We start from the raw sequence: 14,259 nt of genomic DNA, 5'->3' as shown, positions 1-14,259 counted from the left end.
TTTAAGTGAATGCCTTAATTTCCGACTTTGTGTGTTTTGATTTCAAATACAATGAAAGGGGCTTTCCAAAAGAAGCCCTATCAGTAACTGGAAGAAGCACCTCTGTTTTATAACAAACCCACGCTACTGTTCTCTAAATGCTGCCTCTATTTCCTAGAAAATAATCTATGTTAATATGAAAAAAAAAAAAAAGGCAGAACAAATAGAAGCAAACAAACAACCTGTATTTCTCTATTCTTCCATCAGAGGACAATGTCTATCATTAAAAAAGGGAAAAACTCCTATGAACATGCTATTATTACTTATAATGTTTATTTGATTATATGCATCTAACATCTGAATATCGATTTGTTTCAGGTGTTAAAGGTAGCAGTGCCCAAAGACAAGGCTGCTTGGCATTTTCTATTTTAACTAATTTAGTTAATGCTGAGCTTAGTTAAGGCTTAGGTAATTTTTACACCAGGTATCTGATCTGTGCTGGTCATCTGCGTGTGTTGTGTGGAGTTGAGGTGGAGGGGATCAGAGAAGGTCCCATTAAGTCAGCAGTTATTCAAATATCACTTGATGCCTGGAGCAAAAGAATGCAGAGACCCAGCTAAGCCATGAGGGAAGGTCTCTCTGACACATACCCAGGACATGCCTTGAGCACCGTCTGTTCCTTGCGCTGCTAACAGTGAAAGCCGAGTAAAACAAGTAGTAATAGAATACTGTAGAAGTAGCATTGTTACACAAACACTCACGCAAAAACACTCATGCCATTTTCTGATTTTGAAGTGGCTGATTTTAGTCTCATACTGTACTACTAGCATGGTTTCTTGTGGTTTTAATATTTATGTTCAGTTACTATATATCTAGCTGTATTGGTGGAAAAAAAACACAGAGAAGTGTCATCTCTAAACATCTGTTGAACAGATAAACAAGACCACCAAATTTAAAAGGGTACATATTAAAACTACTTTGTCTAAAATCTGTATTTCGGTGTCTGTCAGTGTTGCTATTTAGAGAATTGCAGTATGCTGATGAAAAATCACTAAACTCCTGCTACTTAGCTAGACGAAATAACACCAGATCCTAAAACTTCACTGGGAGTCTCAGCAGTACCAAAGGCAGTGCTTGTTTGGATACATGCTACAAATAAAAGGTGGAATTCTTAACAAATTAAAAAAGGAAAATGACAGCCTCTGCTGTAATAAGAAAAAATAACTCACAGCTAAAGGAAGGAAAGCAAGAATCACTTTCTTGATACAATTTCCTGATCAATTTATGCACGTTAGCCATGGGACAGCTCTCTTCCTGGGGAACCTGGAAGTGACACCATGGTAACAACACACAGGGACAGCATTCAGGATCCCAATGATTTTAGGCATTGTAAGGGAAGCCAACTTACTAAACTTCTCTGGAAATGTTTCAGTAGCCCAAAGAGGACAGACAGGAGGGAAGGCAACACTGGCGCCATGTGATGCCATGGAGAAGCATCACTTGGTCAGCAAGCAATTGGAGTTTGAACTACCTGTGGCTGACAAAGCATTTGCACTTGTCAGAACATGCAGAAAGGAATAAAATCATATTTACGCCAGGTATGCCACAAACTGGTAAAATTCTGGTCTCTCTATGCCACTCTGGTACCGATATTTATTTTCTGGTACATACACTTTTCTTATTCTTAGTATTAAATAATTGTCAGTCCATTTAATTACGTTCAGTCAATCGAATCACTCTGCAATATGTTAAATACATCACAGGTTCATTTGATAACATGATCTGCAGAGCTATATTGATCTCGCAGTTTACCTGGGTATATCTGTCCACTGTGATCAACAAGGAAGATGGTATGAAGCTCTTCTTGCATGCTTGTTGAAACATAGCAATGGCTAAAAACAAGAGTTCCCAGCAGGAAAAAACTGGTTATAATGAGGTAGGGTCATAATAAAATCCCAATTCATAAGGGAAATCCCAAGTCATTTCAGTAACTGTAATTTCAGTAGATGGACGTTCTCACAGGGTATTTCTGATCTCTAGTAAAAATAATAGAAAAAGAAATCAGCTTCCTTGTTTTATATGAAGTTTCATATACATGCAAATCAGAAATCTAAAATAAGAGATTAGTTCTTGTTTGTTTGCAACTCGGGACTTTTGTCTCAATTAGTTGTTAGTTGTTGAGCACAGAAAATTTATTGGCCGTTAATGAACAACCAACGGAAGGATATGCAGCCTGGTCTGTTCCCAAGCAATAAGGTTACTCTTTTTTTGTTGTTGTTTTTAATGTAATGTCAAAAAGTATTTACGTGAAACATCCAATTCCCAACTGTGAGCAGCTCAGAAATGCTGTAAACCATAATTGTTTTTGCAGGTTCTGAGCCACAACATAGCTATTGGAAGAGTTCTCCAGACAGCTCATATTAATCTTACTGCAAGAAGTCTGGCTTCAGCCGAGATCTATAAGCCCCCCCCCCACAAAAAGCCCACGGACCCCATTCATATTCCCTAGTTTTCATTCCAGTTACTTCCACCTGAGCAAATCCTCAGTTTAAATAGTACAATATACGGCAGTGCTACCCTCTGGCTACACTTCTGGAAGCAGCAAAGTCACTCTGAGTCTTGTTATGCTTAAAAAGTGAAATTTTCTGGAAATGTAATCACGCATTCCTGCCACCAGAGATTTGCATTTGGTGTTAGTATGCAAATCAATATAGGATGGTGTGTCTTGTCATTTTATTCACTTTTTGCTTGGATTAAGTCATTCAGAACTTTGACACAAAACCTTAGGCAGCTAAAAATGTGTCAGACTGATCATGTTAATAATAATGATAACATGGCTTAATTTTCAATTGATTTCTTTTACAGATGTCATTTATATAAAGTTGATGTGGATAACAAAATCTTATAACTGTTTTTATCTCAGCTAATACTACTACATTATATACTATGATAAAATAACCAATGTAACAAAAAAAAAATCTGTATAAAATGCCTTTTTTTCTGCTGCATAGTAGCTTCAAAACTGGAGTGCATTTTGAGTCAGACTGAAAAATGAGAAGAGCTGACAGAGAACTCAGTGCTCTCAGGACAGACTTGGCTTCCATGAAAGAAACCAAAACCGTGTCACAGAATTACTATGCCCACAGGCTCACTGAGAGAGAGACACAATCTTAGAAGAGAGATCACATCATGTCTGTACTTTCAGTAACTCTGACTACAGCTTCTGGAAGTTAAGAGTGTTAGATTTACACGTTGTCATTCTCCACAGAGAAAGCTCTTGACAAAGATATTATTTGAGTATCATTTGCATTATGCCCTTCCTCCCATACCTTGCTAGAAACGGAGAGGCTCAAGGGTGAATCTTTCATGGTCCAGACAGGACAGCCACTTGATCGTTACAGCTGTAAAGAAAGTGGTGGTAACACACGTTGCACAGGCAAGAACATGTCAAGGCTGAGGCGTTCTAAAGATCCTTCATGCCCTTTCTTAACACCTCCCTAGCACTGGTTTAATTTAAAACACAAGGCGTCTCTGCTGCTCATTTGCTAGAGTAATCATACTGTAAATCTAAATGACCCACAACAGCATTATTTGGTTTGGCCCCCTCCTCCCATCCCCAGCCTTTGCACAAATGAATCCAGGAGCACCAGCTTGGACTGGAGCTCAGTCTTACCTCAGGTCAAAGTCTTCGTCTGGAGTTCTATAAAACTCATGGTTTCCCCTACCTAACCAGAAAGTGCAGACAGGCTTCTATAAAGCCATCCATTACATGAAAGGACTGATAAAAAGCAGTAACTCTGCCTTCTCTGTATCTTCTGTCACCAGGGCGCCCACCTCGTTCATCAGCAGGCCTACATTGCCTCTGGTGTTAGTTTTATCTGCCATGTACTGGAAAAAACTCTTCCTGTTGTCCTTGACCCCTCTCACCAGGTTTAATTCTAAGGAGGTCTTAGCTTTCCTAGTTGCCTCCCTACACCCTCTGACAACAGCCTTATATTCTCCCCCAGTGGCCAGCCCCTCCTTCTATGACCTAGAAACTCTCCTCTTCCACTTGAGCACACCCAGCAGTTCCCTGTTTAACCACGCAGGTCTCCTGGCTCCCTTCCTTGATTTCCTACGTGTCGGGATGCTCTGATCTTGTGCCCGGTAGAAACAGTCCCTGAACACTCACCAACTATCTTGGGCCCCTTTATCTTCAAGCAGCCTTGCCCATGGGATTTCCCCCAGCAATTGCCTGAAAAGGCCAAAGTTTCCCCTGCTGAAATCCAGGGTTGCAATTCTGCTCGCTATCCTGCTCCTGCCACAGGAGATCCTGAACTCCACCATCTCATGGTCGCTGCAACCAAGGCAGCCCTCAACCTTTACCACTTCAACCAGACCCTCCTTGTTAGTGAGGATGAGGTCCAGCAGTGCACCTCTTCTAGACGGCTCCTCCACCCTTTGCATCAGAAGTTATCATCAAGGCACTGGAGGAACCTCCTAGACTGTGGCTGCCGGCCGAGTAGTCCTTCCAACAAACAGCAGGGACGTTCAAATCCCCCACCACAACCAGGGCCTGTGATTGGGAGGCTGCTCTGAGCTGTCTGTAGAGGGCTCATCAACTTCCTCACCCTGATCTGGTGGCCTATAATAGACGCCCACAATAGTATCACCCTTGCCAGCCTGCCCCTTAACTTTCACCTATAGACTCTCAACTCGCTCCTCATCCGTGCCTGGACAACACTCAGTACATTGTAGTTGCTCTCTTACATAAAGAGCAACTGCACCACCACGCCTGGCTGGTCTGTCTTTCCTGAAAAGGACACAGCCATCCCTGCCCACATTCCAGTCATGGGTGCTGTCCCATCATGTCTCTGTAATTGCCACTAAGTCATAATCTCCTGCCCTAACACAGGTTTCTAACTCCTCCTGCTTATTCCCCGTGCTGCATGCATTGGTGTGCAGGCATTTCAGAGAGCGAGCTGAGCGCACCGATTTCACCCCAGGGGCATGGGAGGCCTCCCAGCTTTCATCAGCTCGAGTGATGCCCTACTGATGCAAGCCCAGCTACAACCACATCCCCCTTGGAGTCTGGTTTAAAGCTCTCCAAAGGAGCCCTGCTAATTCCTGTCCCAGCATTCTTTTGCCTCTGTGAGATAAACCTTTCCCACGTATCACTGTTTGGACTGGTGTCTTGTAAAATCAGTGGTTATCAAAGAACACAAAGCCCTGTCTGTAGCACCAGTCCTGTAGCCAACTGTTTACAGACTGAATTTTTCTATTCCCACCCATATCATCACCCAAAACTGGAAGGAGGGAATAATCAGGTACTCAAGAATTCCAGTCCGTAAACTCTTGGCAGAAGATGCTGAAGAAAACTTCAGTGAAGGGTACTACAAAGGGAAAGATTCAAGCATAGGACAGAACCAAGTTGAGAGGTAAAAAGAGCTTTTGCAGAGCCTTGCCATTTCACAAAAGATCTACTTTCAGGTATTTTGAATGTGTGAACTGACAGACAGGTCTTTTGTAGACACATTCACTTATTTCAGCAAAGCATTTAACCCCTGAAGTTCATCTGTATGTCAATAAACAGTTCCCAAATAAACCATCTGTTTCAGGATGAAGCATTACTCTGTCATTTACTGGAAATTACTTACGATCTTACTTCACTCCCTATATTAACTTCTTTTCTTTTTTTTTTTTTAAGTTTGGGAATAAATTCACCATTTTAGAAGATTATTGGAATTAAGAGCATTTCACTTCCTTCTAATAAAAATAAATTCTGCTCGCATTTACATAAACCCAAACAAACTCTGGTGAATTCAGAGGAACTCTGGATCTCTATTACTGGAAAGACAACGAATCTGAGGTCAAAATAATAAAAAGATACGCCAGAGCTTTCCTTGTTCGCCACCCTTTGTGCAAATATTTTACATTTGTTCACTGATATGCAATTGTTTATGCTATTGTTGCAACTGAAATGCGCTCTATGTATATTGCCTGAAAAGTAAATCAAGGAAATTGAGAAAGGAACAAGAGTGTAAATTCTACACATTTTTATCCAAAATTGAAAATAAAAATGGGGAAGACTGGCCTTGTGGTTAAAACACAGGAGTGGGAGTCATTTGTTCCCAGTACTGCCACAGAGTTTTTGGATAACTCATATCCTTTCCTGGTACTCTAGTTCTCCTCATCTAAAAGCAGAGACTGATCAAGTTTATCTCTTAACAGAAGCAAGATGAGCTTTCCTTTGCTGACACAAGCAAAAGAAAGTCAGAAAATATTAAATAATTTTTGTGAAAGAAACAAATGGGAGGATTTTCAGTACGCAGTTTTTCCAAAGAGTGTAGCTGAGCATCTCAACTTGACAATTTAGGGTCTTCTTTTCCTTGTCCTACCAGCATGTGTTTACACTGCAGAAATCAACGGAATACACCAGATGAAGCAGAAAACAAAATCTTTACATTTGCTGTGGCATTACCCAGAAAACTGGTGAAAATAAGGTTTTTTAACTCTGAAGAGAAAGGACGGAATTTCTCTCGTGTTTTCAGATTTGACACATTCTGAAAACAAATTCTTCTGGGTTTTGAAAACTTAAGTTCCAAAGAGATGAAAGCTCCAAAAATCAAAGTTGCCAAATAATTCAAAAAGCAAGCTCATGCCATGTGGAGATGCTTCACCTGAGGGTTCTGGAGACAGTCATTCCTTGACAGGCTGGTAACTAAGAATAAATCAGCACTACATTCACTCAAGACTGCTGATATTAATTCTTACAATGTACTGACAGCAAGGAACAAGGAACTGAATTATTGAGTAACTCAAGTTTAAGGCACTAGGAAATTATGTGTCATGTTTCAAACGTTTGGAAATGAACATATTTCTATGCATTGCACTGAACCAGGCCATTGATAGGCCAATTTCTCACCCTGGCATTCAGAGTTAACATTACACTTCTGGTTTACTTAGTTGAGGTGGCAGGTGAACTTCGTAGCTACAGTTGTCCTAGTGGTAACGGTACTAGTTAGTCATCCTGTACGCATCACTTTATCCAACCCTAGGTGGGAAAGCTCATGCATCTGCTTAGAAGTAGCTGCAAAAGGTAAAAAAAAGAAACAGGGGAAAAGCACATATGAGAGTTTGTACATTCAGCTATGTGCACTGGCTGCTCACGTATGCGCATGACTACGAAAACGAGGAAAAAGCTGTTCCAAGATTTATTTTTATCCAAATAGAGTTGTTTCCACACCCATTCCTTCCCCAGGGGAATCAAGTCAGTGGTTCACAATGTTGAGGCAGTCGGATTTAAATTTGGAGCTGCTCTGTAGCGTCCAGGTTTGCTTTGCTCCCTCTGCTGAGAAGCACTGCCAAATCTGAAGCGTGCCAAGCGGGTCAGGTTCAGAAGCTGGTCAGTTCTGGTTCCTCCTGACACTCTGGACGCCGAGTTCTGGAATCCAAATGAAGAGAACACTACTCAAAGAATGCCAAAGTGACTTTTCCCATTTTGATGCAGATTGGTGAGTTGAACAGGTTTTTGCCTGTTATCGAGCTCCATTTGCCTTTTTCTGTTTGTGCACAGTAGTTTGCACAACACCAGAAGAGACAAGGAGATAATCTTCCATGCATTTTAAGTTTGCTCAGTCATCGATGATTATTATACCCTTTAGAGAGACGGGATTTCAATTCCCATCTGTGCAATTCACAGCATTTCCAGGGAGTCTTAACAGGCTGTTCTTACCAGGCGAAGATGGTGAGAAGGGTTCTCTTCCAGTGAAGCTCGCAGATCCAAACTGCTGAGGGTGGGGTTGCTGGAAGGGATGACATTTTCCCAGCCAGCCAGACAATGCTGTGAAAAGAGAGGGGAATGCTGCATTAGAGTGCTTTACCCTTTTTAATCTACTGTGGCCTGTTAGTTCTAAATAATAACTTCTGCACAGGGAGGTTTTAGCAGGTAATTAACTAACTTGTGACGAGTTTTATATGACTAACAGGAAAGAGAAGAAATCTCTAACAAAACAAAACTGCATAGCTTTTCCCTCTTCCACCTTTCAGTGGCTAGTTATTTCTAAAACAACCTCCCGCTTTGTGAACTCAAGCACCTGTCCTCTCTGAACCTTTCTCAACTGACTCATCCCGTTCCCTACACCTCAAAACCAGGTCTCTTCCTGCCTCTTCCCTGGAAATCTCTAGGCCAGACCTAGGTCTGATTAATAATATCGCCTGTGGCATTGCCTAGTGGCTGGAATACGTGACTGACTCTACAAAAGCAGTTTTGAAGCCAACTTTGCCACAATTTATTTTGCCTGGCCCTTCTACACTGCGAATACTTCAAGGAACCTTGCCTTTTAGACTCTCTAACATCTGTGGAAAGAAACACAGGCACTCTTACGCATGGCTCATTGTGTCGAAAGGTCAATGCCTGAAATAAGTCAGCTGAACCATGCCCCAGAAGCATACAGCTCCATATGGCACTTTTTTCCTCAGTGTAATAAAGCATTTGGAGATATGTCATATACTTTATTCCTGTTAACGCTAAAGTATGAACTCAGAAGCACACAGCAATGGCTTTTCTTGCTATCTCAGTGACATAGGTGAGAAATTTTAGTGGAAACCCTGCCAGGAGGGTAACAGATTCTCTTTCCTTCTTGTGCTGTAAAACAATGCCCAGCCTGGGCTGTGCCATCCACAGCAGTAACAAGACAGCAACTTACCGAAGGTAACGCTAGATTGTCTACTGGTTCAAGGCTCTTCCTGCGGTGAGCTTTATATTTGTAGGCAGGCATAAGGGTAGATCTGGGAATGCTGACCCTGCAACCACACAACAGAAAATAGTTGCCTATACCTTTGACAAGGTGGAGGAAATCTGCATGCCTCACCCATTTGGAATCCAAGGGCCTAATCCCAAAGTCAACCAACAGTTTTGGATTAGGACGTTAGACACTTAACCTGTACATTCAGATTCTGAGTTCAAAACTGTTTCTGCTTATGGGAAAGTGAGTTTTTAAGCAGGAGATATTCCTGCCTTGAGAACAGCAATGTTCTACAGAGCTATTTTGATGCCATTTTCTTCCTCACAAAATCAGTTCTTTCTTCCCCATTGTCTCAAGTTTTGCAGATTACAAAGCAATAATTCTTACCTACCTGACACAGGCTGGCTCCTCCAGTGTCTCTGGGGGCTGGTGACTACGTGGGATCTTACACACAGGGCAAGCAGATTCTGAATCCACAGGGACAGTGAAGAGGCGCTGGTTTAATCGGTAACAGTAAACACCTGCCACAGAGTAACGAACAATTATGGTATTTCCAGTTTGTCAGAAGGTTCCTCAACCCAATCAACAAAGCTGTGTTCTACGACAGTGCCACATATGCATTCTATAGAAAGAACTGCTTTTCCTGAAATATCGTTTACATTTCCTGTCCCCAAATTAGTTCCTAAAAAGCAAAAGCAAAATTTCAACCTCAACTTAAAACCAGAACATTAGCCAATTACAAGAAACCCTGACCAAATAAGATGACACTGAGAGAGGAACCCTAGAAGGCTCAAGTATCTTTGGAGTAGGAAGTTTAATCTGGATTAGAAACTGCAGCTAAAACCAACACATTCTTGTGTTGCATGATTGTGGGGCTCTCTCAGAGCAACAGGAAATTACTGCTCAGTTGTTTGTTCACAGAAATTGGATTAGGATGAAATCTGATCTTACATTTATGGGGACCGCTTATCAAATCTGGTTCTTGTTCAGAAACTATGTAATCCAGAGCTTTGGGCCTAAAGAAACACACAAATACATCAGTTAGTAATGGGGGGCAGGCCCACCTTTTCCAAGCATACATTTCTTTTTGGGAGGTAAATAAAGGGCTACAAAACCACTTGTACCATCTTCCACTCCAATCAGATCATACTTCTCATTATGCTAAAGGTATACATTGCTGCTTCAGCCCTTCCCTGCTGCCCACTTACTCCAGGTGCTGCTCACTAATACACGCTTCTTTGTTAGCCTGTCGGAACTCATGTAGCTCAGCAAAATATTGATCAGACTTTTCTGCTACTGGAGAGTTGATATCTAGGAGCCCTGAGAACAGCAAGGAAAGAGAAAAGTTCAAGGATTTAGCAAATTTGGGAAATCACCAAAGCAAGCGTCACGCAAAACAGTCAAAACAACCAAAGGTCTGAAGCACCAAAATGGACAACGAGCAGAGAATGCCAACAAGTCAAACCAGAGATTTACTGCATGGTTTGGGTCCCTTATTGCACCCATTCGTTTTAGTGACTTGGTGTCCCCTCTGACCCCACTCTGTTTTGCCATTTGCTGCCTGGATTCCCACACCACTGCGACTTCACTGACATGCAGGCCACCTCTGGCCTGGACAGGGAATGGTTTCTGACAAGACAGTAGCTCCTCTGCTGAGACCTGCTACATGGGCTCTAGCTCTGCAGTTCTGTCACACCTCAACTTAAAGGGGTGATAGACTGTTTTAACTCTTCACATTACCACATCGCACTGAGCCTTCAGGTTTAGGATTCACCTGCAATCCAGTCGTAGCCCAGAAAAGGACGTGCAGACCAGCTGCTCACAGGTACGGTATCTTCTTCAATGTCAGGCTGAAAAGTCACACGACCAGCTTCCTTCTGGGAAGAAAACAATTCATAAAGATATCCTATACATCTAGCAGGACATTCAAAGGTACATTCAAAGGAAGATGATCCAAGCAATACCCTGCTCTTCAGGCTTACGGAAACAAGCCATGGAGCAGCAAGACGGCACTAGCCTGTTCTCCCTGAGCATCTGAATCACATACACAGATGGCAAGGAGTCTTACAGTGAAGTGCTCCAGTTTTCTGGACTTGGGTTCAAGGGCTAAGGAAAGAAAGGCCTCAAACAACTGCCAACAGTCCCTGGCTGCTACAGTTGGGAACAGTTCTGACCCCAACTTCCAATCTGCACAGTGGGAACATGGCAAGCCATGTTCTCTGGACCCTTTCTCTCCATCCATCTATTGACTTATGAAAATAAGCAAAGCATTGGTTTCACCGTTTACCTTCAACTCTTTGGACTGAGATGTCAGCAAGATCGATCTACAGATTACGGGTTCTTTAATGACCACATGTGGCTTGCTGGTCTCTTCACTTTGTATTCTGCTCACTGATGGGTCCAGATGATCCTCAGGCTGTTTTTTCTCATGGAAACCATGTAGCAGAGTGGACTGTTTTCTGTTCTCTCCATATCCCAGACAGAAGGATTCTTTCTCTGGACTTCTTTGACCATGACCATCTCTATCTACTCCAGAAGTTTCTCTGCCACACATAATGATTGCAGACACTGGCGTAACATTCTTTTCATTCCCAGGAAAGCTGGAATCCAAATCTACTGCTTCCTGCATCTTCCCTCGTTGTTGCTGATCCCCTCTGTCATTGCTGCTGTATTTAAGAGACGAACAGAGGGCTGCTCTGGCTGCATAAACTCTGGGTTCCACACACACCAACACTGCAGGGTCAGATGTAGAATTCACAGCATTGTCCTGGTTTTCCTTCTGTAACGACAGACACTCTCGTACCACATGATGCTACAAATACCTATCATGAGAACAGTTCACTCAGCACGAGAAAAACCAAACTCCCATGCTAGTCTGCTCACCCCTTGAAATCATTGTACAGAAAAAACCCTCAAATCCTGATGTTATTCATGACACATTATGAAGTGTTTGGAGAAGGTAAGAAAGGAGTCCACTTCCATCTAAATGCAGCTTTTCCCAGTTTGAGGAACTGCTAAACTTTCAGACTTTGTGCTTAGAAGAACCAAAAGGATTATGTTCTGCAATGCCACAAGGCCCATTTGCTTCCCAGAGCTCCCAGCACAGACACAACACATACCCCTCTCTTGGGCACAGCGACAGATCTCTCAGTAGCTGCTCTGTTATGAAGAGATGCTGGAACGAGTGGCCTGCTGGGAAGTCTTTTTCTGATCTCTTCCTGCTTCATTCTGAGCCTCTGTAGAAGGTCCTGGTTAGCCTGACGCAGCCTCTTCAGGTGCTCTAACTCCATCCTATGAAAACAATTTCCTGTAAAGCCAGAGGAAGCGTGAATGATATAAATGGAACATTGAGTAAAGAAGCAGATTCAGGAGAAACCACTTTCGGGGGACTTCTCATAAAAAACCATTAGAGCTGTTGAAACATTGGGAGTGTTGATCATTGCCCCTGAGAAATCAGCCAGTCTCAAAACTCTTTACACTAAGAACCACCACCACTGCACACGTCTCTCCCCTCAGATGTACTGTCAAATATTTGCATCCAGAAACTGGCAGCTGACTGGACAGAGACAAGACGTTCTTACACAGGGAACCATGAACACAAAAACAGTCACATCAAAAAGCCAAATAAGAGACATCTGATTCTGAGGTTGATACTTAGGACAATCTTATGTAATTCTGCTTTAATGTTCTTTTTTACCAAAATGTATTTGTGATAATACCAGGATGCTCATAAGTTCAAAATATAAATTGTGGAGATGAATATTTGTACTACATCCAAAAGAAATATTGAGTCAAAACCGTTCTCTATGTTCCACGGGTAGGAAAACTCCAAAAGGCTCAATTACGACTCAGGATGAGGGCTCGGACAATTCCAGTCCCACACATTAACCACTAAAGGTTACTGCCCTTTATTAGAAGCTGGGGTGTGTGTGGGGGAAGTTAATAGATAAATAAAGCTCAGTTTGATTGCAAGGTTGTTATGCTGTTCAGCATGTTCACAACATTATAAGCTCCTCTAAATTCGCAGAAAGTGTTTTCTAAATAAAACAAAGCAAAACCCTAAAGCCAAACCCCCACATTGTTTTTTACTAGAGTGCTCAATTATGTTCTCAAGTGAAACTGTGGTTCTCTAGGACCTTTTGTTCTGAAGGATCCCTGAAGGATCTCCAAAACTCATCTGGTTTGTTTTTGTGCCTGCTACCTTGGCAACTGGACGCATGGAGTCAAATGCATACGCTGTACAAAAGCACTGGGAGGAAGGAAGAGCAGTGCTAACAATCAAAAAACTACAAATCTTTTTGTTACAATAAATAAGAAGCACACTACTAGACACAAAACAGGAATATCAGTCTTGAGGAACTGAATTTGAGATCATTTGAACAAAACAAGAGTTCCCACAGTATTCACAGGACAAGCTAACAGCACCCTCTCATCATTTCCTCACCGAAAAGTAAATACTCTGAAAATAACATTAGTCAGGGGACTTTTTGGAAGGGTTTTACCAGATGAGATCCACTCTTCGCCTAATCTGCAAGAAGCTGTTAGGCCTTCATGCTCAACCTCAGGGGCTCAAGGGTATGAAACTGCTTTGGTCTGAATACTTTGTGAAAAGGAGCTTAGCTTCTCACAGCTAAGAAAAATAAATAATAATCGTCTTGGGAACTAAGCACTCTCATCTCTCCAAGAAAGTTGTCTAACACCTACGGAGGGCTTCCCAGAGCTGTTTGTGCGCATACACGCTGGTTTGGCTCTCCCGCGGCCAGGAGGAAGGGCAGTTGGCCGCTGGCACTATAAAATTCCCCTTGCGTTTTTAAAAGGCAAGTCTAGCAGCCGACAGAGATCCGCTAAAGCTTCCCTGCAGGGTACGGCGTGGGGAGCCCGCCAGTCTGACCAGGCCAAGATCTGCAGCCGTTCAAACTCCCCCCGCTCCCCTCCTGCCGCCTCCGCGTGTCCGGGCCCACCTGCGCGGCACCCCGGCGATCCCGCAGCCGGGAGGGTCCCCGCCCTCGCCGCAGCCAACGCTGGGAATCCCCCGGGCGGCCCCGGCCCGGCCGTTCCCGCGGCGCGGCGGGGCTGCCGACGGGGCTGGGCCCGCCCCGCGCTCCCGGCATGCGCGGGGCTCAGGCACCGCCCGGCCCGGCGGCCGCAACCCCGGCCCGCGGGCACGGGCAGGACGCGGCCCCGAACTTGCGCCTTTTGCGTTCATTAAATGGCCACAGCTCATCTTCTGAGCTCCCCCAGAAGCCGAACGGGAGCTGTTTTGAAAACTTATCACTAGAAATCTAGAAATCTGCCGCCTTCTCACACACACCGCGTAATCTATCAACCGAGAGTACTGGTTCACTACAGTTAACACAGTATTTGCTGACCATTGTTTCCCACAATATTCTCAAGAAAGCACTGATTCAATATTAACATTTTTCGTATAGCTTAAGAAAGAATCTTTCAAGTCTCCCCATCAGATAATTCAGCGTGATTGGTCTCGTTAATTTACATAGCAAGAACACAGATAACAGGTCACTGTCGTCAAACATACAATTTACTACAATAGGGC

General features: G+C 43.2%; 1 protein-coding gene across 2 annotated transcripts; it reads right to left on the bottom strand.

Annotated features, from left to right (window-relative positions):
• Window positions 1–7,158: 7,158 nt before the first annotated feature.
• MIIP (migration and invasion inhibitory protein) lies at window positions 7,159–13,800 on the bottom strand. 2 transcript variants are annotated; one of them, XM_065855175.2, is made up of 10 exons: window positions 13,667–13,800; window positions 11,825–12,012; window positions 10,993–11,484; window positions 10,480–10,582; window positions 9,914–10,025; window positions 9,657–9,721; window positions 9,097–9,226; window positions 8,667–8,763; window positions 7,694–7,801; window positions 7,159–7,402 (listed from the first exon to the last, which is right to left on the bottom strand). In XM_065855175.2, exons 2-10 carry the CDS (start codon window positions 11,993–11,995, stop codon window positions 7,238–7,240), a joined length of 1,443 nt encoding a protein of 480 aa, XP_065711247.2. In that variant the 5' UTR covers window positions 11,996–12,012; window positions 13,667–13,800; the 3' UTR covers window positions 7,159–7,237. The 2 variants fall into 2 exon arrangements, with proteins under 2 accessions (XP_065711247.2, XP_065711248.2); XM_065855176.2 differs by having other exon boundaries at window positions 11,825–11,996.
• Between the last annotated feature and the right edge of the window lie 459 nt (window positions 13,801–14,259).

The sequence above is a fragment of the Patagioenas fasciata genome, chromosome 23 (genome assembly GCF_037038585.1).
Source record: "Patagioenas fasciata isolate bPatFas1 chromosome 23, bPatFas1.hap1, whole genome shotgun sequence".
Lineage (NCBI taxonomy): Eukaryota > Metazoa > Chordata > Aves > Columbiformes > Columbidae > Patagioenas > Patagioenas fasciata.
The sequence above is the reverse complement of the archived record's forward strand: the minus strand, read 5'-3'. Positions and strand labels throughout refer to the sequence as shown.